The following is a 21,600-nucleotide window of genomic DNA, read 5'->3' as shown; positions in this document are numbered from 1 at the left end:
CATTTTACTGCACCCCTCATCAGGGTCTACAGCTTCCTGACAAATGGTGTGTTGGCCTATGCTTTCGTGTGTTCAGTTCTGGGAGGTGATCAGCGACGGGCACGACTCCGACCCAACAGGAACCGACCGTAGCAGGTGGAGTCGTGTGAAGTGCGTCTGCACTGAGGGTCAAAAAGTGCATATCAGGCTGCAGTAACATACGTTTGTTTGTCTGATGAACAGACCAAAACCCAAATTCATTCAGTTTATAATGAGAGAAAACAGATAAAAACGACGCCGAGACCGAATGAGACCGATGACGACTGAACTGCCAATGACTCTGCCAATATACTCTTAACACTTAATTCCTAAAAGCGTATTTCATGTCTTTATGTCGGTGGATGAAACATGAGAGCAGCATAAGTGGACTGTCGGTCTTGAAGCGACTTCAGCCGTAAACACTGCGGCCGGCTCCCGTTGCCGGGTTGATTTTCGTACGGGAGCGGAAGCCGGCAGTAATTTGCTGTGAGGGGAATGGCGAGCCGCGATTGGGCGAGGGAAATGATGGAAATGAGGCTCCGCGATTGGCCGGGGCGAAAGATGGAAATGGGGCTCCGCGATTGGCCGGGGCGAAAGATGGAAATGGCGATGCGCGATTGGCTTGGGAAAGATGGAAATGGGGAGAGGCGATTGGAGGAGAGGAGCCAGTCTATATATATATATATACATATATATAAACACTTTTTTAAATTTTTTTACGTAACCCTTAATTCGACATTTCCCAATTGGTCTTCAACTAGACAACATAAATAAGCTAATAATGTTACCATTAAATTGTCGGTCCCAAAAATAGCTAGCAAAAGCAAAATTTGCATAGTGCTAGCTAATTATTAATAATTATTAGCACTAGCTGTATTAATAGTAGTTAGCTATACCAGTATATTGTGTAAAGATATAATGGGAGGCATTCATACTCAAACAAGTGAACACAGAAAAATAACCCAAAAAAGAGGTACAATTATTTGCTTGAGATTTAACCATTACTGCAAGTGATTGTTAATTTAATGACAAATTGTGTGTCTCATTTATGGTAGTATTCTATAGTTATAATTCTGTGGCATACATTTCAATACTAATCGTACATTAAGGAGGTATACTGAATATGAGAAGCTTACATTACCTTGTGCTTGAGAGGTGGGGGTAAGGCCCATGATTTATCCCCTCCTTAATAATTCGGATGTGCAAACAAAGAATACACGCTTCATGTAAATGTTATTTCATGCGACATGGTTGATGTGCCTGGAAGTACTGTGTACTGTGCATCTGACATGGCAGTGATAAATACAGTGGTGACATTCACCTTGTTGTTTGTGAATAGTACTAGTCAGCAAATCTTTGTACGGCATACGGGTTTTATCTGTTGTCATGTGACCCATACTCAGCCATCTTGTGGAAAACGAAGAGAGAGAGAGAGAGAGATCCCAGAGAGAGCCACACAACTCGCATACAAACCTTGTGCTGTCAGAACAAGCAGAGGTAAGACAGCCAAAGTTTAATACACTAGCAAAGAAAATCGTACATTTAAGTAAAGTGCCATGTCAGAGAGTCATATTCTGACGAGCTGGGGTGCTTGGAACTGTTGTTAAACCATCATGTTTACTTGGCCTTGCAGCACCGGGCTCCAGTTGCTCTATGTGCGCGTCCGGGCCGTGTGTAGTGCGGGACGCTTTGACAAGGAAATTTTGTTGTGGATCCTGGCTACCCGAAGGCCGCGTGTAGCTAGTTAGCCAACCTGTTAGCGTGCTAGCTACAAGTGCTGAGAATAGTGGTTCTTTTATGACAGAGCATTTGTCGTGTAGAATATATGACAGTACGTATTCTCCTATGGTAAACTAAATCGGCGTCAGTACATTGGTAGCTGTATCTTCTCGCATGACAGGTATTCACTGCCTAACGTTACGTTGGAATACAACGCTGCTAGCTAGCTATCTAGTTGGCCAACTGCAGTTAGCTAACGTGCTAACTTAACCACCGTTCGCTGTCGTTGGTAGCGAAAATACCATGGTGGGGCACCAGCATGTAGCAAGTGGGACTTTTAACAAGCTGCAACTCTGCTGCCACCTTTCAACATAACTATAACTCTTTTGTCAACCTTTAACCATTAGAAAATTGGTTAGCTAACGTCAAGTCCTGGTGTCCTGTGATTACCTCAGTTATCCACGTTGGTTGTTTGACTGATTAGCTCGCTACGTTAGCCAACGTAATGTTGGTGACCGAGGATGATTAACCTTCCAGAGAGACCATCACTGCTCGAAGTGCGCACTGCAAGCCAACTTTTAACATTATTCAGCAACACGACAAACGTTAGCTTTAGTATGTGATATAGAAACGGAGTGGGTCCGTATACCCTGCCTTCCTGTTAGATTAGCCTTAACGTTACTCGATGGACTCAACGCTTTACGCAAGGTTGCTGACAACTTTGCAAGAACATAATCGTCAGTATTTTTTTCCACTGACTTAAGCCTTTACCCCTTATCAAAGCTCTAAGTTTGACATGATTAAACTGATGAAAGTTGTGTTGTTGTGAGTAGATTTGGCAGTTGCAAATCGTTGGCTCGTATATGATTTCAGACGAGTCATAATGTCATGTAAACCCAGCCAGCCGTTCAGTTTTCACTTTTTGTGAAGATTGGCATTTGTCCGAAACGTTCAGACGAATTGCCACAAATGTCGCTAACTTTGTTCATTTGCTGTAGTTGTTGCGGTTTACTACCAACTTACACGTGGCTTGTCCTCGCTCCCATATGGTCAGTGGTGTTGTCAGTCTACTGTCGACTTTTGTGCCCGATATTTGAGGAAGCCACGGTACTTTACAAATCCTTGCTTTCCAAACCCGAGTTTAAGGCAAAGTTTTGCAAGTAGAGACATCCACGTAAACAACCAACTTTATCGGCAAAATATGATTATTTTTATTTACTGAAGTAAAGGCACCCTCCAAGTTGTCAATTACAGGTGTCTGACATACCCTCCTTGCAGCCTGGGAGACTTCCTAAAATAGCTTTAGCAGATTGAAATTGAACACTGCTTCTGTGCTAGTGGGATGGGCTGTATATCCTCAGGAGTTGAAATATGTTAAAGTGGGTGACAAAACTTAAGGATTTTTCCAAATTCTGTAGAATCAAGCTGAAATATGCAATGGTAAAATGAATTGCTTCAGTGAAATAAAACATTCACTTTAAACTGTAATGGTAAAATGACATAGGTTAGGAAATGCTATTTGTGTAGATATGAATTAATGAATTTTGGATGGGAAAATTATTTAATTTTGGTTATCCTGATTCCATCATATAGCAATGATAATGATTCAACGGTGCTGACTAGAAAAGTGCTGAATCCCCAAAAGCAGAAATGTCAAGCAGGACAACACTGCAATTAAATTGTTTCTTCATCTGACATATATACATATATAGCAATGCAATAGCCTAATTAAATTTTCCTACTCAAAACATACCTGTTGCATCACAAGTATATTAATAAAACTAAAGTCACAGATAGGGCTTTTTTTTCTTGATTAATCAAGTAGTTGTTTGGCCTTTAAAATATCATTTAATGGTGAAAATTGTTTATCAGTGTTTCCCAAAGGCCAATATGACATCCTCAAATGGTTTGTTGAACCACAACCCAAAGATATTTGGTTTGTTGTCATAGAGGAGTAAAGAAACCAGCAAATATCCATATTCGAGTGAGAGAATTTTTACTTTTTTTCTTTGAAATTACTAGTTGCCAACTAATCGATCAATTGTTGCAGCTGTAACCATGGACCACTAAACTAATAGTAAATGTGTGTTGTATGTTTTTATTATACCTTTTATTATACCTCTCCTTTTTATTCTTGCTGTTGTAACGAGTGAATCTCCCTGGCGTGGGATCAATAAAGTCTTAAGTAAAACAGACTGTATAAGTATATAGGATTTTTCTTTACTTTGAAAGTTGCATGAAAGAGAAACTACAACACAGCTTTGATGCATACTTTATTTTGTTGCATTTCATTTGTTTTTTTAACAGTACTACTGTTATAGTATAACAGTATATACTGAGTTGTAATAATTATTTTTCTTCCTTTTCATATTTGTAGAACTTCAAGGAAGAATGGCCGAAACCCAGACACTCAACTTTGGACCAGAATGGTAAATGAACTGACATAAATTCATCATTAGTCTGAGGGAAATGATTTGGAGGTTGTGAAACTGGTTTTCTGCTAGGGCCCAGTGCAGCTTTTCCTTACATGTTAAGACATGCCAGTTGCCACCTAGACTAGTCTCCTCTTCATCTGTCCCTTCTGCTTTTACTATCCTTTGTCTCTCTGCAGGCTCCGTGCCCTGTCTGGAGGTGGCGGCAGCGGTGGTGGTGGAAGCGGCTGTGCAGTTGCCTCTCCACCCCTCTCACCTGCATTGCCAAAGTATAAACTTGCAGACTATCGCTACGGGAGAGAAGAAATGTTAGCACTTTATGTAAAGGATAACAAGGTTGGTAGGCCTATAATGTCTGTTTCTCAGCTTTTGAATCTGGCTCGCAGTCAGTTTGATTTGCATGCAAATTATGTTACTGCTGAGATTAGATTTACGTCTTCCTCACTTTGCGTGATTCTTTCAAGACCTTATGGATCTTAACAGTGAAGCTTATGATTGTTTATTTCTCTCCGTCAGATCCCTATAGACCTTCATGATAAGGAGTTCCTGCCCATATTGCAAGAGGAGCCCTTGCTGCCTCTGGCACTCGTGTCTTTCACAGAGGAGGAACAGGTAGGAGTAGTTAGAGCAAACAGTGTGTGACTTATTAACTTGACCAAAATAAATGTCATATTGGCCTCACGCCAGTTTTTTTGTCATTTCTTGGATTATACTATACTACCAAATACAGAGCAAGTGCAAATAAGAAAGCTGAGAGCCTGCTGTTCATCCCTCTTGTTCCCCTCCCCCTGTTTGTATTTGCAGAGAAATTTTTCCATGTCTGTAAACAGTGCAGCTGTACTTCGGCTGACTGGGCGAGGAGGCGGGCCAATAGTAGGGGCACCAAGAGGCCGAAGTACCTCAAGGGGTAGAGGTAAGAATTAATCTAAGATCATACGTGAATGTGTTGAATTTCATCTCTCTTTTCAAGGATAAATAGCTGCAGGTGGAGTTTATGCCGTGAAACACGATGAAGGATTAGATTTTTTTTTTAAATGAGCCTTTGTTGTAGCTATTTATCTATGCACTTTCAGAAGTCTTAACAACTGCAGACAGTTAAGATGCATTTCAAGAATCCTACTGATTTAGCCATAGCTTGAGACAAGGGGTGTAGTATCAGCACTCTGTTGGTGTTGTGCTTACTCAGCATACTCTTTCCCAGCTGTTTCAACTCAAAACTGATGTGCTCCAAACATGGAAAACCCTGTTTGAAATTGGATCTCTAGTAGCATGCACACACTCAGACACTTGTACACCCTTACTTGTCAGTTAAATCTGCATACTGTATTTCACTGTTTCAGTTACCGTTGGTTAGCAAGCATTTACAGAAGTTCGGTATATAGCAGCAAAGGCTTCTGTGTGCTTCCAATGAACTGCGTGTGATTTTTTTTTTTTGAATGAACAAGCTAAATTTAAGGTTGAGAAGCCATGTCATATAGAGGATTTTATTATAAACAGGATGCAGTCATGGGTACAGAAATCAAACATTGGCAGTCGTGCACAAATTGGAAGCATACTTCAGGCAAACTACATTGTCACTGCTAAAGGCTATTGTCTATAAATTATGAAGATGACAGATTAATTTTAAAACCACAAGAGCTGGTTTATTGTATGTCTTCTCGATGAGAAAGAAAGAGAAAGTACAGCAACATGATTCAGCAGATTTATGCAATGGATGATAGTTCAGGTTTGTGTGTAAAAATATATATGAACCTTTGAAAATTCATCCAATCTATTCACCCGAGCACCTGTGAATAATAGCTGCAGAAGGTAGGTATAGACTTCCTGATCTGTCGTGGGAAGTATTTTGTGCAACCCTCTGCTGATGTTTGAACCGCCTTTGGTCCTTTGTTCACTATGATAAATATCCTGCCTAATGTGTTACACAAAGTATTAGCAACTAGACCTCTTTAGGTCATAGTTGGTATTAGGTTGTCAACCTGTGATTGTTTTTAGGTCGGGGAAGAGGAGATGGAGGGTTTTACCAAAGAAGTTTCGATGATGTGGAAGGTTTTGGTCGTGGAGGGAGGGAGATGCACCGCTCCCAAAGCTGGGAAGAAAGGTATTATAATACTTGTCCATGATGTAAAGTTTTGTTGTTGTTTTTTTTTTTCAGTAATTTAACATCTTTTTGCTATGACTGTACATAATGTGTGTTTTTGTTTTCTCAACAGGGGAGACAGAAGGTTTGAAAAGCCAGGTCGAAAAGACCCAGGTTGGTTTTAAATTTTGTTGCTCAAATAATCAATACGTTATGTACTCACTGGAAAATACACAGGCTTATCTACTTGTTGCTCTCTGTCCACCTAGTCGATGCTGCTCCAGGACACTTTCAGATGAATCACAGTAAGTGTGCCTTTTGCACAAGTGTAAAAATTGATTGAGAAGTTCAGATATCTTTAGTTGGTGTAAAAGACAGACTTGTTTTTTTTTTTTTTTGATTGACAGCATTGAGTGAGTTTTTAATGCTAACTATTGATATAATGATCATAGCGTCACCTTTAATCATCCCTCACCCTCTGCTCTTCGCAGTCCGAGGCAACTATGAGGATGGTGTAACAGGCCTACCGAGGAAGCACGATTTCACGCGTGCAGAGAGTGAGAATTGGCGTTCTTCTCGTGATGATCAGAACGGTGAGGATGATGAGGGGGGCTGGCGCCTAGCAGGTTCTCGACGGGACGGTGACCGGTGGTGCCCCCCAAGCCCAGGTGGGCACTGCACTGACCATACTTACAATACATCTATCTTTGATTTCATGTTCTGGCAGGTTTTTTTTATGGACTGTTTCAGAATAATGTACATTTATGTGTTACAGCATGTAAACAAGTGCTGAACAATTAATCAAAATATTATTAAAGTCACAGTATGGCCAAGTGCATTATCCAAATCATAGCGCTGCAAATTTTTGGTAAGGGTAAAATGTGTCACAATATACCTTTCATAAATGTAGCATTGAGGTGCTACAGAGGTTCCCTAGGCTATAAATCATATTCTTCAGACATAAGGAAACATGGTTGTTTGCATACAGACCCCTGCAAAAATCACATAATTTTTTATATCTTTCCCACCAAAACTTTGACCCATATCACATTATCTGCCAAAGTAATGGCAATTTGATTTTTTTTTTTTGGCATATTGTTCAGCCCCAGTGCAAACTGCTGCCTCTGTCTCTGCTCTGTCATTCATTATACTGGAATATAGGAATGGGAATATATTTTATATACATTTTTACTGTACAACCAGCTTGAATTAGTGGGTATTCTCCAGCTCCCCTTTTTCCCTCTGTATAGTGGCTGTTTTTTTTAGCTTGGCTATCAGAATGATATTACATTTAACAGGTACCAATTAAGGACATATGTTTTATGTAAGAGAGACAATTCACAATACATTGATTTCTTCTTTCTTCACTTCCTTGTGCTTTTGAACTGCACATCTTGATGCACATGCTAAAAATCATGCTGTTATTGTATGTGTCTCCACTGTTTGTTCAGTGGTGATGGTGTCCTTAAAGTTCGCTGTCCAGCTTGATGAAGTTCAGGTACATCATAAGATTAAAATGGGTTGTACAAAGCTCACTATTTTCCCATTTTCCCCAGATGGGCCTCGGTCAGCAGGGTGGCGGGAACACCCAGATCAACGTCGTCGATTCCCATTTGATGCAAGAGAAGACGAGCGTGGCTACAGGAGGCCACGGTCAGGCAGTGGCAGCCTGGAGGACGAGAGGGACAGCCTTCCAGAATGGTGCCTGGAGGACGCGGACGAGGAGGCAGGCACCTTTGACTCATCAGGGGCCTTTCTCTCACTCAAGGTAAGACGAGGCCTGAGTGGAGTTTTGAATACATTAATGAATTATAATGGGCTTTCAAATAAAGTATTGAGGTGTCGTTTGTGTATATATATACATTTATGTTAGTGTAATTGGGTTCTTTGTTGTGTATTCAGAAGGCCTCCAAGGAGCCAATCCTGGAAGAGGCAGAGCTTGACTTCAAACCCTTGGAAGAGTGTGAAGAGGGCCTGGAGGACGAGGACAGTCAGCCCAAGGAGACCAAAGAAACGGAAACAGAGGCCAAGAGAGAGGCTGAACGAAATGGTCAGTCACTTTGACCAAACATGCAAGCTGTGACTGGCAACAAGAGAAAATGTTAACTAATAAAAAGAAACACCACACTTGCAATGCATGTATGATCCTGCAGGAGGACTGTAGTATTTAGAGATGTATCCACAATTTGCAATTGACTTATCATTTGTGAAATGGGATGCTGACACCATTTCCTCACAAATTGCTTTGTGAAACAAACTCCTGGGTGTTGCAGTGGAATGCCAGTCTCTTAGTGGACTATGAGAACTTTTCTGTTGCCTTAACGTCAGAAATTTGCCCAAATTATCTTGATGTATAGTAACATCTCATGAAGTAAGATTTAAAAAGTGTCACAGCATTAAAATATACTTTCAGACCAAATTGGAAAAGTCTTATTGTCAGTTTTTGCGTCTTTGACCTCAAGGACACAAAATGACACAAAAGATCACTTAGACAGATGGTGGTTGATTTGTTCACCAACCACCATAATAATAAAGGAATTTACTGGTGGCAATTTCAAAGCAATTAAAGCCACAAGATGCGAATAGGACCAAAGAAAAGCAAAGTGATTGTGATGTTAAAGAAGTTCTCTAATGTTAATTTTACTGCATCATCAACCATAATGAAAACTTTTTTTTTTAAATTATGCATCATGTTTTATATTTGTTGTGAACCCATCTCAAGTTTGTTTGTCGTCGTTGTTGTTGTTGTTTTTTTTCAAAGAGTTGGCAAGAACATCAGAAGAGGCTCCACCTGTTGCTTCACCTGTTGCTCCCCCAGTCTCAGAGCCCCAGGCTCCCGCCCAGTCTCTGTCCCATAGCCAGCCCAGTAGAACAGAAGAGTCTGAGAGGCCAGCAGAACGACAGCCGCCCCTGGAGCTCCCACCAGAGCCCTGCAAAGTCCCCCTGCACATCCCTATGTCTAACAGCATGCTCGAGTCCATACCCAGAACTCACATTTCTTCCACTCTTGCAGGTAGGATTCAGGTCTTCAGATTCACTGTAAATAGGACTTTTTAGCCTGTTGGTTCCACCTGCCTGGAAAACCTCCTAATATCTGTTATTGTTCTATGCAGAAGTATCTACTACATCGCCCACTGTCCAGCTACTGCAGCAAAAGCCCGTGGAGGTTCCTGTGGCAATGAACAATCCTTTGCCCTTCCCGTCAAGTATATTGGCACCTATTGGCAGGCCCACCACTTTGCCACACGACACAGATGAAGATGAGGGACTGAAACACTTTGAGCAGGTAAGTTAGTGGGCTTTTAACATGAAAGTCTGTCTTAGGATAACGGAAAAGGATTTTCCATGAAAGACCATAAAACAAGTTGTAACTCAGTTAACTCCGTTTCTATCTACACTCAACGGCCACTTTATTAGGTACACCTGTCCAACTGCTAGGTAACACAAATTTCTAATCTGCCAATCACATGGCAGCAACTCAATGCATTTAGGCATGTAGACATGGTTAAGAAAATCTGCTGCAGTTCAAACCGAGCATCAGAATGTGGAAGAAAGGTGATTTAAGTGGTATGGTTGTTGGTGCCAGACGGGCTGGTCTGAGTATTTCAGAAACTGCTGATCTACTGGGATTTTCACGCACAACCATCTCTAGGGTTTACAGAGAATGGTCCGAAAAGGGAAAATATCTAGTGAGCGGCAGTTCTGTGGGCAAAAATGCCTTGTTGATGCCAGAGGTCAGAGGAGAATGGCCAGACTGGTTCGAGCTGACAGAAAGGCAACAGTAACTGAAATAGCCACTCGTTACAACCGAGGTATGCAGAAGAGGATCTCTGAATGCACAACACGTCGAACCTTGAGGCAAATGGGCTACAGCAACAGAAGATCACACCGCGTGCCACTCCTGTCAGCTAAGAACAGGAAACTGAGGCTACAATTCGCACAGGCTCACCAAAATTGGACAATAGAAGATTGGAAAAACGTTGCGTGGTCTGATGAGTCACGATTTTTGCTGCGACATTCAGATGGTAGGGTCAGAATTTGGCCTTAGTACCAATTGAGCAACGTTTCAATGCCACAGCCTACCTGAGTATTGTTGCTGACCATGTCCATCCCTTTATGACCACAGTGTACCCATATTCTGATGGCTACGTCCAGCAGGATAATGCACCATGTCATAAAGCTTGAATCATCTCAGATTGGTTTCTTGAACATGACAATGAGTCCACTGTACTCAAATGGCCTCCACAGTCACCAGATATCAATCCAATAGAGCACCTTTGGGATGTGGTGGAACGGGAGATTCGCATCATGGATGTGCAGCCGACAAATCTGCCGCAACTGCGTGATGCTATCATGTCAATATGGACCAAACTCTCTGAGGAATGTTTACAGTACCTTGTTGAATCTATGCCACGAAGGATTAAGGCAGCTCTGAAGGCAAAATGGGGTCCAACCTGGTACTAGCAAAGTGTACCTAATAAAGTGGCTGGTGAGTGTAGTAAAACTACAAGAAACCATTTAGTTGAGTAATCAGGGAAGAGGAGGCGCTCTGTTATGTTAGGTTGTAGTACTTTTAATGGGATGATGAATTATTTTTTTTTTTAATTCTCTGTATCTTTGTTCCCCAGGAGGCAGAAAAGATGGTAGCATACCTACAGGATGGCGTGGTGGATGATGACAGACTTGCAGCAAAGACTTCAGAGAAGCCCAAACCTGCAGGTCTGCCGCTCACCCATGAGGCTGCTCTCAAATGGTTCTACAAAGACCCCCAAGGGGAGATACAGGGTGAGATTGGAAGAAGTTTTTAAGTCTCAGAATGTCACTTAAATACTGTAAACTTCAAAACTGTTCCAGTGTTGGCCCTGAATTTCCTCTGCTCTCTTCTTGTGCTCTCTTAGGTCCATTTAGTAACCAGGAGATGACTGAATGGTTCCAGGCTGGTTACTTCACAATGTCTCTCCTTGTCAAAAGAGGATGTGATGAAGTATTTCAGCCGCTTGGAGAGATCATAAAGATATGGGGGAGGGTACCGTTCACTCCAGGCCCTGCACCTCCACCTCTACAGGTATGTATTAGCTAAATGTGGCCTTATGTCTGGAGGTTTGCATTGTAAGCACTAGTTGCCAGTACTAGCCATGACCTGTAGGTGGTGCTTTATTCCACTCTTTTTACCAGTAATATGTGTTAGAGGAATCCCTCATGTATCAGTAAGTGTTTGAAGACATGTCTTTTCTCTGATTCAATCAAATACAAGGCGTACTGAGGCTTATCTCATCCCTGATCAGTTCAACCACTGAATGATCTGTATGTGTGAGGGAGTGGTATGTGTTCAAACCCATAGTTCATGATACAATACAATCTATTTGTGTGTTCTGGATACTTATTAGTCAACACTAGCTAAATTGTTAATTCTGTAAATAAACTGCTGACGTGTAAAAGTTATTCTTCTTCTGGCAATCTGGCAGTTTCCAAACCACTCATTTGCATTACCACTGTTCTCTGGGCTGGAGGAGGGCTGACCCTCATTGGCATGTAGTAGTATTGAGTCCCTATTTTTATTTTTTAGTAAAAGTTGATTTCACAGTGAAAATAAGTCTTTACTGATTGATCTGTGTCAAGCACAAGTGAAAAAAAACAAAACAATCAGCTGCATAAAGTTTGAAAGTGATCAACATTTTTGAGGTCCAGACTCTTCAAGTTTCTTGCTAACCCTCCATCAGGATTTCGGCCCAGGAGTCCTCTTAACTCATTGTCCTGTTTGAAGCCACCTTGCGCTTTTTTGACTGCTATGATTTATTTGACTGTGTCTTCTTATGTAATGCAGGGGGATGGTGACCAAGAGAGGTTGAAGAGGCAGCAAGAGCTGACTGCTCTCAACCTTTACCAATTACAGCAGCTCCAATATCAATACCTCCTCAGGTACAACCGGCTCAGATCCAACACTTTTCTTTATGTGTGATGATAAAAAACATCCAAATACACACATTTATAAAATGCCCCACTACTTTGGTATAATACAGGAATAAGTTGTTCCTCACAATTAAATTACCCTACACCACACCTAAAAAAAAAAAAAAAATTAAAGACATGTACAAACATTAGTGCACACAGGAAATATGCATTAATTCATTGGACATAATTCATCCACTAATATTCATTCAAATGTTAACAGCATTTTCCTTTTTTCTCTTATTTCTCCATCCATTTGTCCTCCACCATTCAGGCAGCAGTATGCTCAGGCTCTGGCCCAGCAGAAAGCTGCAGCTCTTAGCTCAGCTCCTCTTCAACAGCAACAACAACACCAACAGCAGATCAACCTGCTTCTACAGCAATACCAGGCTCTCAAGATAAGGTTGACAAAACACTCCCACAATATTGTACTGTCATACCTCTGTAACTCTAAAAACCTCTGTACCCGTGCTTCAGTTTTTAGATCTCTTGTCTTGCATTGACATCACAGGAGCATGGCATTTATTCATATGTTTATTTTCATGTGTTTTTGTAGAGCATCTGAGAGCCTCCTACCTCCTGTCACAAGGTCCCTGTCTGTACCAGATTCTGGTTCTGTGTGGGAAATGCAGAACCCATCCTCTCAGGCTTCCTGCACACCAAACCTCCAACAAGCTGCTCAAAGCAGTGAGTTTCTCTCTTAAATATTGTGCAGAGTTGGTTTCCTTTTTAAAAAAACACAAGAGCAAAAGAAAGTCTGTATCATGTTATAGTAGGTGTATAGCATCATGATTTATCCCTCTCAATAGCGTGGGATGGCAGCAGCGTGTGGGATTTACCTATAGACTCCATGGCACAGGCTCCAACCATCGAGCAGATGCAGCAGTTAGAGAAGTCCAAGTCTGCAAAGGTAAACAGTATTTCTGCTCACTTTTCTTTTTTGTGGTCATCAAGGATTTTGGAAAAGGTAACATTTTTTTCCCTGAATTCTCATCTTAAGTCAAAGCCTCAAATAGTCTTAGCATTTTATGTCTCAGTGTTTTTAAAAGCTGAAAATGTACTTTCTTACTGTGCAGTCTGTCTGTCATATAGAAAGTCTTCTGAAGGGTCGACAAATATGTATAGGTTGAAACTGATTACATTAAAATAGTTTGAAATATTAAACCTAAAATTATGAATCTATGATTTTATCAGTGATTATACCGCACTGTTCAAATGTTTGGGCTCACCTATTGATGTTTTTCTTCTTTCCTTCAGTAATGTTTATTTTCTTTTAAACACACCAAATGTATTATTTCCATTTGAAATAGTTTTGGCCCCCTAAGAAGAAGAATTAAAGGAATATAACTTTCATTTAGTCGATGTCCCTACAGTGTTGCATGACAGGGGAGAATGTTGTAAATGACCTGAGATCATTATTAAAAATCCTCATTATGAAACACTGATTCGTCAATCCATAGTATGTTCAGCTGATTTTCCATGATCCAATTCAATTAAGGCAAACGCTACCCTATTTCTATTTTAAACCATTAAGAATAGCATTGCTAAAGTCAATGTTAATTCCAGCTCATTATCAGCATTATTGTGCATTTAACTCTGAAACAGGATCCTGTTCCTATTTAAATGTGCAGATTTTGATGGTAACCTTCCAATTTCTTTTACTAATGACGACTGATTTCTTATATTCTTAGACCAGGCTCAGACTACTAGAATTGTAAACTGATTTTGAGATTGGATTAAATGACGCACATGAGGAGAAATTTAACAGATGTTCTCTCTAATCACATAATTATTTCGAGATTATCGTGCCTGAGGGAGCAATGCAGGGAGAAGCAGTCAACACAGGTTGTCTCTTCTTCAGTGAGAACTCGAAGTGACATTTTAATTGTCAATTTTAATATCTGTCAACAGTAGCATGCTAGCCAACATTTAGCCTCAAGGGCTAGAATGTTTCCCAATGCTTGGCAACATCTCCTTGTCGAATTGTCTGTTTCATTAGCATTTGCGGTCCCACTCAAAAAATACTGAGGAAATATCCAGATTTGAACTCGTAAATATCAAACAAGTTTGAAATTATCGAGTCGGGCCTGAGAGTCTTTGAGCAGATCGGGAGGTTTAGGACTGGATCTGTAAACCCCCCACTTTACCAGATATTCTGGGCCAAATATCGGTATTAACCAAGGTCCTAGACCAGATTTCTCCTGCAATTGTCAGGAGAGGTGAATCGGCAATAAATCAGCCCAAAACTCCTATAGTCTGAGCCCAGCTTTATTTAACTGCAGAGGAATCTTCGTTTCTTTCCGCCCTGTCATTTGGCAGTCTGGTTGAACTACTGTGCAGCATTTTGTTCTCCATGCACAAACATTACTTTTTTTTTTTGCAAACCCTGCAACATGCTTTACAAAATGACATTTATTCATTAAGAGGACTTTCTACGACCTACACATAAAAGACCATTCAAAAATGGAGTGGTCCTCTCAGCCTGATTGTACTAAATCGAGTTTTTGTGGCAGACGACAGTAGTACATGACACACAGTGGTTGAAGATTAGTCAGAAATATGCTCAACTCTCACAACTCTGCGAATAATACCATGAGTGTATTTTTATTTTCTCATCTGATAGTTGGAGCTGGAAAGGCGTGAGGCAGAAATGAGAGCCAAAAGGGAGGAAGAGGAGAGGAAACGGCTGGAGGAGGCACTGAGGGCTCGGCAGGAGGAGGAATGCAAACGCTTGGAAGAAGAGGAGCTGGCACGGCAAAAACAGGTGGCGCATGGGAACAATATGGAACGGAAGCACTTAAGGCGTTTGAACTATTGTTTCATTGTGAGTCACTTTTCTCTAATGGCGTTGAAACTGACCCACTGCTGTAAATCCTAGGAGGAGGCATTAAGAAGGCAACGAGAGCAAGAAGAGGCACAGCGTAGGCAAAAAGAGGAAGAGGAGAGACTGGCACAAGAGGAAGCTCTCCGTAGATTAGAGGAGAGGCGGAGGGAAGAGGAGGAGAGAAAGAAACGGGAAGAGTTCCTTCGCAAACAGGTAAGCTAAGGAAAACACATCATATACTTTACCTCCTTCCTGAACTTGTGAAATGTGGCCCTAAACTGCAGTATTTTCTACCTCGCCAGGAAGAGGAGCGCCGAAAGCAGGAGGAACTTGAAGCATTGAGGAGGCGTGAGGAGGAGAAGCGGGCGGAGGAAGAAGCCGCAGCTGCTGCAGCGGCAGCTGCTCTGGCCCAACAACAGGAGGAGGAGCAGAAGAGGAGAGAGCAGGAGGCCCAAAGACAGCAGGAGCTGCAGAGACAGAGGCAGCAGCAACAGGAGGCCCTCAGGAGACTTCAACAACAGCAGCAGCAGCAGCAGCAGCTCGCCCAAATGAAGGTAAGAGCGCAGAGGATGAGTCAGCAAAAATAATCCTAAAAAACAGTACAAAATATATTTGAAGTTGACAAAACACCTTGTCCTGCTCCTCAGCTTCCATCCTCTTCAAAGTGGGGCCAGCAGTCAGCCAACGCTCTGAACCAGACTCAGAACGCCCTGTCACTGGCTGAGATCCAGAAACTGGAAGAGGAGAGAGAACGACAGGCACGGGAGGAGGTAAGGAGAGCGAGCAGAAGTCCTCCTCTTTAAAGTCAGGCTGCGTGTGTTTGGCGGCTCTATCAACAGCAATATATTCGTGCCTTTCTTGAGTGAAAAGTAAAGCTTTTTGATGACCTCTTGTCATTAATCAAATGCTGTTTTTATGCACATGAACTTATGTCATCCTTTTTTGCATTCCTACCTCCACAGCATCGACGTCAGCAGCAAGAGCTCCTGAAGCTACAGCAGCAGCAGGCTTTGCAACTGGCTCAGCAGCCCCAGGCTAAGCTGTCTGGTTGGGGTAGTGTGGCCAAACAGCCAGCTATTACCAAATCTTTGCTGGAGATTCAAAGGGAAGAAGCCCAGCAGATGAAACAGCGAAAGGATCAGCAGCAGCAACCACAACAACATCCCATTGTCACCCAACAGATCCGCACTCAAACCAGAACTGTACGTGACCTATATGATACTGTGTTTTATTTGCTAAAAGGGGATGAAAACTACATAGAGCTGCGGATTTGGGTGTGGATCTTAAGTGGATTCAGCACGACAGCAACATTTTGACAATGGAAACGTTACAACATTGATTTACAAAAGATTGTTTGACGCAGTTTTTTTAATTTGAAACTGAAAGCTCAGTTCCTTCGAGCAGTCAACAAACCTCAGTAACACCTGCTTGAAAATATGACCGGATGTGAACGGTTTCACTTCACAAATCTTTCAGAAGTTTAAAAGTCAAAAGGCAATATTGTTGTTCATGTTACCTCTTTAAATTCTAATAACCTCACATGGTATTTTAAGAAAAAAGGAAGAAGGGCTGAAACGTTTAGTAGATCAACCAGTTAATCAACCAGCAAAAAATGAATCAGCAACTATTGTCATCATCATTTTATCCTTTTCTGTGTACTTTGTGATAGAAAACCGAAATTATGTGCTTGTTTTGTTTAGCTATCAATTCAAAACCCAAACTGCAGACATCCATTACTAGTACTACCACTGTTTTTCAAGGTTTTCTGACATTGGCTCAACAGGCCGCTGATTCATGGAGAAAACCATTGGCCAATTAAACAGTTATGAATTTAATTCCGACTTGCATCAATAGAAACAAGTGTTGTGTCTTTAACAATGTCTCACTCTCGTCACAGACGCCTCTGAGTAACTCAGTGTGGGGATCTGTGAACACCAGCTCCTGCACTAGTTGGGGCTCAGACTCCAGCAGTATTTGGGGTGACACCCACAACTCCAACATGGGCTTCTGGGATGAAGCTGTGAAAGAGGCTGTCCAGCAACCTCCGCAACCCAGGAAAGGAAGCACGCAGAAGAACAACAAAGGCAACGCCAACCTCAGGTATTTATTAATGTGCCAAATAGAAAAACATCTTAGTCACAACGTTTGATGGAAAGCCTGATTTATCGTATGAAGGATATGAGTAATACACAGAGCTAAATGACCTCCTTTTGTCTTCGTCCTTTATTTGTACGTACTTATGAAGTAACTCTTTGAGTGGACGGGCCAATAAGAAGGTAGAAGAGGAGGAGAAGCTGCTAAAGTTGTTTCAAGGGGTCAGTAAGAGCCAACAGGACACCTTCATGCAATGGTGTGAACAAACTCTGCACACTCTCAACACAGCCAACAACCTGGATGGTAAGACTTTAAAAATACGTTCTGCAAACGCACTCCACCCACAACTATTGATGGACCGTTTCTGGAAGCCAAACTCACAAATATTCTCTGTGTGTCTCCCTGCCAGTTCCAACGTTTGCATCCTTCCTGAAAGAAGTGGACTCTCCATATGAGGTGCACGACTATGTCAGGGCCTATCTGGGGGACACTCCCGAGGCCAAGGACTTTGCCAAGCAGTTCCTGGAACGCCGTGCCAAACAGAACGCTAACCAACAGAAACAGGCACCGCAGAACCAACAGCAAGCCCTCAAGCAGCAGCAGGTGAGCGAGACTGAAAAAGCACCAGTGAGGTAAAGGGTGCTTTCACACCAAACCTGTTTGTTTTGGTTGAAACTGACCATGGTGCTGATTATTAGAGCAAAAGTTGTCAAAAATGCTACTTTGCCTATTTTCCTACTTCGTCCTTTAAAAGGTGTGTGACTGTGACCCCACAGTATTAAGCCCTGTTTTCATTATTCATAACATGCAGTTTATTTGCAGTCTAATAATACTTATGATGCTTATTATCAGTTATTTCTTCATGAGCGTGTGGCATCAAAGACCATAAATATGCACATTAGAAGCATTAAAGTGCTGCTTAAGCTTGAAATTTGATTTTCCCAAGCGTGTCCTGATGATGCAGGATGACAATCACATGTTCAATCAATGACTTACCTGTCAGCCAGGTGTGTAACACCCTGTACCATTTTCCCCCCCTTGGTCTGGACCAAATGAACTAAACTACAAGTGTGAACGCACCCGGAGTCCAGCATATGGGTACTAAAGTTTTGGTTTCCTGCAGAAACCGTGTGAATCTTGTTATGTGATCAAGAAGATATCTGTCCCTTTTGTGCCCCAAAAATAGTTTTCACTCTGGGACATGTCTGCCTGGTATGTTCAGACCAATCAGAGCAAGTCATCTGACATAGCCAGTGTCGTCAGACTCGGTGGCCACTATTTACATTTCTGGTGTGAATCTCTCTGGCGTCACCCCTTTGGCTCAGCCCCAAACGACGTCAATGCGCAACTTATTCCTCGTTTCCTAAAGGGGATGAAGACCAAATGTGTCCTTGTTGACAAAGCGTTCTGTCTTGTTAAAGCTACATATCAAATACTTTTTTCCTATTTGAAAAATTGAAATCAGGTTTGTGTTAGGGTTGGTTGATATGATGATGATGATGATGATGATGATGATTGTGTGTGTGTGTGTGTGTGTGTGTGTGTGTGTGTGTGTGTGTGTGTGTGTGTGTGTGTGTGTGTGTGTGTGTGTGTGTGTGTGGTCTGTGTGTCGCTCTGCTGTCTGTCTTCCTTGAATATTTCTGGGTGTGTTAGGCTATTGTTAGTGGTCCTGAACATCACTGAGCAGTGTTTAAACCTTTTTTTGCACCAATGTAAATATGCTTTATCTATGAGGTATTTTGATTGTCACTCTGTGTATCGAGGATTATGGAGGATTGTACACAGAGTGCCCACACATACTGTGTCTACTGCAACTTCTGAAGGCAGCATTGTCTTCATCTTCAGTATTCTGACTTGAGGCAGCTACTTTACGTCTTCTTCTACCATTAACACTTTGTATTGATTATCTTAAGTGATTCGTTGAACTTAGAGCATTTTCTTCCTGCTGGAAAAATGTTTAAGTTTCTTACTTGTTACTGCAAATGAACCCTTCACTTATTGTGAAAATAATTGCCAGTTCCTATGAGTTGGAACAAAGATTACATCTGCTTCTGCTGTTGATGACTATCTGGTTAAAGTACTTACAACAATACATGAGAAACTCAACTCATTCTAGTACTGTTTGTCATCAGGTTACATGAAAGTAATGTTTGCATGTAATTCCACTAGGAAATCACTCATCATGATTGTAATAATAATGATTTAAACTGGCATCGGTAATTAAACAACCATTTACCGAGAACACATTATGTCAGGTGGTAACATTTTGACTCTTCTAGTGCCATAGACCAGAACTTCACAGAATAGCTTTTTCTCCAACAGTTGAATCAGTCTTTCAAATCCACATTTCTCTCTTGCCCAGGATTCTGTATGGGGTGGAACAGGATCTTCGTCGGTCTACCAGTCCAACCATACAAGTGGCCAGCAGCAGCGCTTTGAGACCGTCACCTCAGGGAAGAAGAAAAAGAAGCAGAAGATGGTCCGCGCAGACCCCAGCCTTCTAGGTGAGGACGCACAGCCATCTGCTAAATCTGAAAAATCTCCATTGATGTGTCACTGCTTTTTGTATCTCATCTGCTAATTGGATCTTTTCATTTTTTTCAATCTTTCAGGTTTTTCTGTGAATGCATCATCTGAGAGATTGAATATGGGAGAGATTGAGACTTTGGAGGACTTTTAAGGGACTGCAGCCAAGCAAACCCCACTGACTGTATCCAATTTGAACAGCAGCTGTTTTACCCAAACCCCTGCTGCGGCCCCTCAACTGCCTCCACAACTTTCACCTTTATTTTCAGTTCCCCATTTATCAGACACACTCCCTCCTAAATTCCTTATTGTGAACAAACGGTGATCTCTGAGGCAGGCTGTGTGTTCCTGTTGCGTACGGACCTATAATCCGCTGAAAACCCTCCATAGAAATGGACTGCAGCAAACAGGCCAGTGAAACAACCGACCAGCCAAGAGACTCGAGTTTCTGGAGAGCGTCTGCAGAGGTGTTGATGTCTGTTCGGCATCAGCTGCTCGGTCCCGAATCCTGTAATGTAATGTAATTCAACGACAAATTTCAAATTTGGCCTCCATTATATGGGATTTTAAAAAAATGTGGATATATGGGTGGGGTGGGCTTTTATGGGAAAGGTTAGAGATGATATCCATTGTTTTTGTTTTATTTATTGAAAGTTTTCCCCCTCACACTTTAATCCCCCCTTCTCTTTTCCCTCCCTGTTTTCTGCTGGGTGTTCATGGATAATGACGGCAAAGTAGAGCCCAAGGATTCGTGCCCACTTATGTCCTGTTTTAAGGACATGTTCAAAAGTTCCAAGTAGTTATCTATTTCTTGTAAAATACTAGGCTGTTTAAAGAATAAACTTTCAATTCTGCATCTGTATTATAATATATGAAAATGATCTGCTGGAGTCATACTTTTTTATTGCAGTATGAAATAATAAAACAGTCTGATGTGTGGGCTGTTCACACCTGTGTCTGAGCTATTCAGAAAACCCACAAACGAGCAGAACTCATTTGATTCACACACATTCACCCTGTCACACAACAATAGATCACGTTTTACAGAGTCCTGTTAAGAGCTGGAAGTGTAGAAGTGAATATTAATCATTGCCAGGTGTTTAAGAGAACATGAGAATGAGGCCAGGTATCAGCATAAGCAGTGCGAATGAACTAACCATTTTAAATCCTTCTAAACTGAGAATTGAGATACGAAATTGAAAATGAGTAATCGTAGCACGAGCCTTTTTCCCTGGTAGTCTGCTACTTGTGTACTGCTGACTTAATGCTTTGTAGGAGGTGAGACTGATCTAATAAGAAACTAACAAACTTTTATGTGCACCCTCTCAGAAAGCACGACTGACCACTTTTCAGGAAGTAAAAGCTCATCCTCTCTTAAATCTACAAAGAGGAAGTGAAACTGACAAATTCTGTCTAATCAAAAGCAAAAGCAGATCTCCAAGCACGCACACAGACTGTCCCCATACTGAACCGCAAACCTTTTTGAAAGGCCTCCACAGACGTGTGGAGGCTACCCAAAAGACATGGTCATGGACAAAAATGACGCTCTGCCGAAAAGACCCGTCAGTGATACAGCAAACCCTTATTTTGTCAAGCTGGCTGCATTATAGCTGACATGACTTTGTTATCTTGATTCTCAGATCAACATATCAAATAGTTCCTGTTCCTCTCCTGTTAAAGTCAGTACAGTAACTACTAATGTACTGTACTGAAGAGCTGACAACATTAATTTTGTTGTTTTTTTTATTCTTTACATAGGTAAATGTGTTATTTACTCCACTGGGGAAAAAAATCTGACCCTCAAAACTGATCAGGCCTTCCTCTGGTTTCATGCAAGGGTCGGTTTACTAATGATGGAGCGTGACACTTCAAAACAGTAATGTCTGCCGTTGCTCAGGAGGATATTAGTCACTCTGACAATATAAACCTGATGATGTGGGATTGAAGATGACGATGTA

The 21,600-nt window shown here is 41.6% G+C and overlaps 1 protein-coding gene across 2 annotated transcripts; it reads left to right on the top strand.

The window, feature by feature from the left end:
- Window positions 1-1,435: 1,435 nt before the first annotated feature.
- Window positions 1,436-20,512, top strand: gigyf2 (GRB10 interacting GYF protein 2). 2 transcript variants are annotated; one of them, XM_041949510.1, is made up of 29 exons: window positions 1,436-1,515; window positions 4,115-4,166; window positions 4,349-4,505; window positions 4,686-4,781; window positions 4,974-5,082; window positions 6,165-6,270; window positions 6,383-6,423; window positions 6,519-6,554; window positions 6,741-6,842; window positions 7,806-8,017; window positions 8,152-8,299; window positions 9,011-9,262; window positions 9,363-9,535; window positions 10,878-11,034; window positions 11,148-11,314; window positions 12,074-12,168; window positions 12,473-12,601; window positions 12,755-12,885; window positions 13,008-13,108; window positions 14,822-14,962; window positions 15,077-15,235; window positions 15,325-15,576; window positions 15,670-15,792; window positions 15,985-16,224; window positions 16,920-17,122; window positions 17,268-17,419; window positions 17,526-17,719; window positions 19,479-19,620; window positions 19,729-20,512. In XM_041949510.1, exons 2-29 carry the CDS (start codon window positions 4,129-4,131, stop codon window positions 19,794-19,796), a joined length of 3,924 nt encoding a protein of 1,307 aa, XP_041805444.1. In that variant the 5' UTR covers window positions 1,436-1,515; window positions 4,115-4,128; the 3' UTR covers window positions 19,797-20,512. The 2 variants fall into 2 exon arrangements, with proteins under 2 accessions (XP_041805444.1, XP_041805443.1); XM_041949509.1 differs by having other exon boundaries at window positions 6,741-6,917.
- Window positions 20,513-21,600: the final 1,088 nt, after the last annotated feature.

This window comes from Chelmon rostratus, chromosome 12, assembly GCF_017976325.1.
Source record: "Chelmon rostratus isolate fCheRos1 chromosome 12, fCheRos1.pri, whole genome shotgun sequence".
Classification (NCBI taxonomy): Eukaryota; Metazoa; Chordata; class Actinopteri; order Chaetodontiformes; family Chaetodontidae; genus Chelmon; species Chelmon rostratus.
The sequence above is the reverse complement of the archived record's forward strand: the minus strand, read 5'-3'. Positions and strand labels throughout refer to the sequence as shown.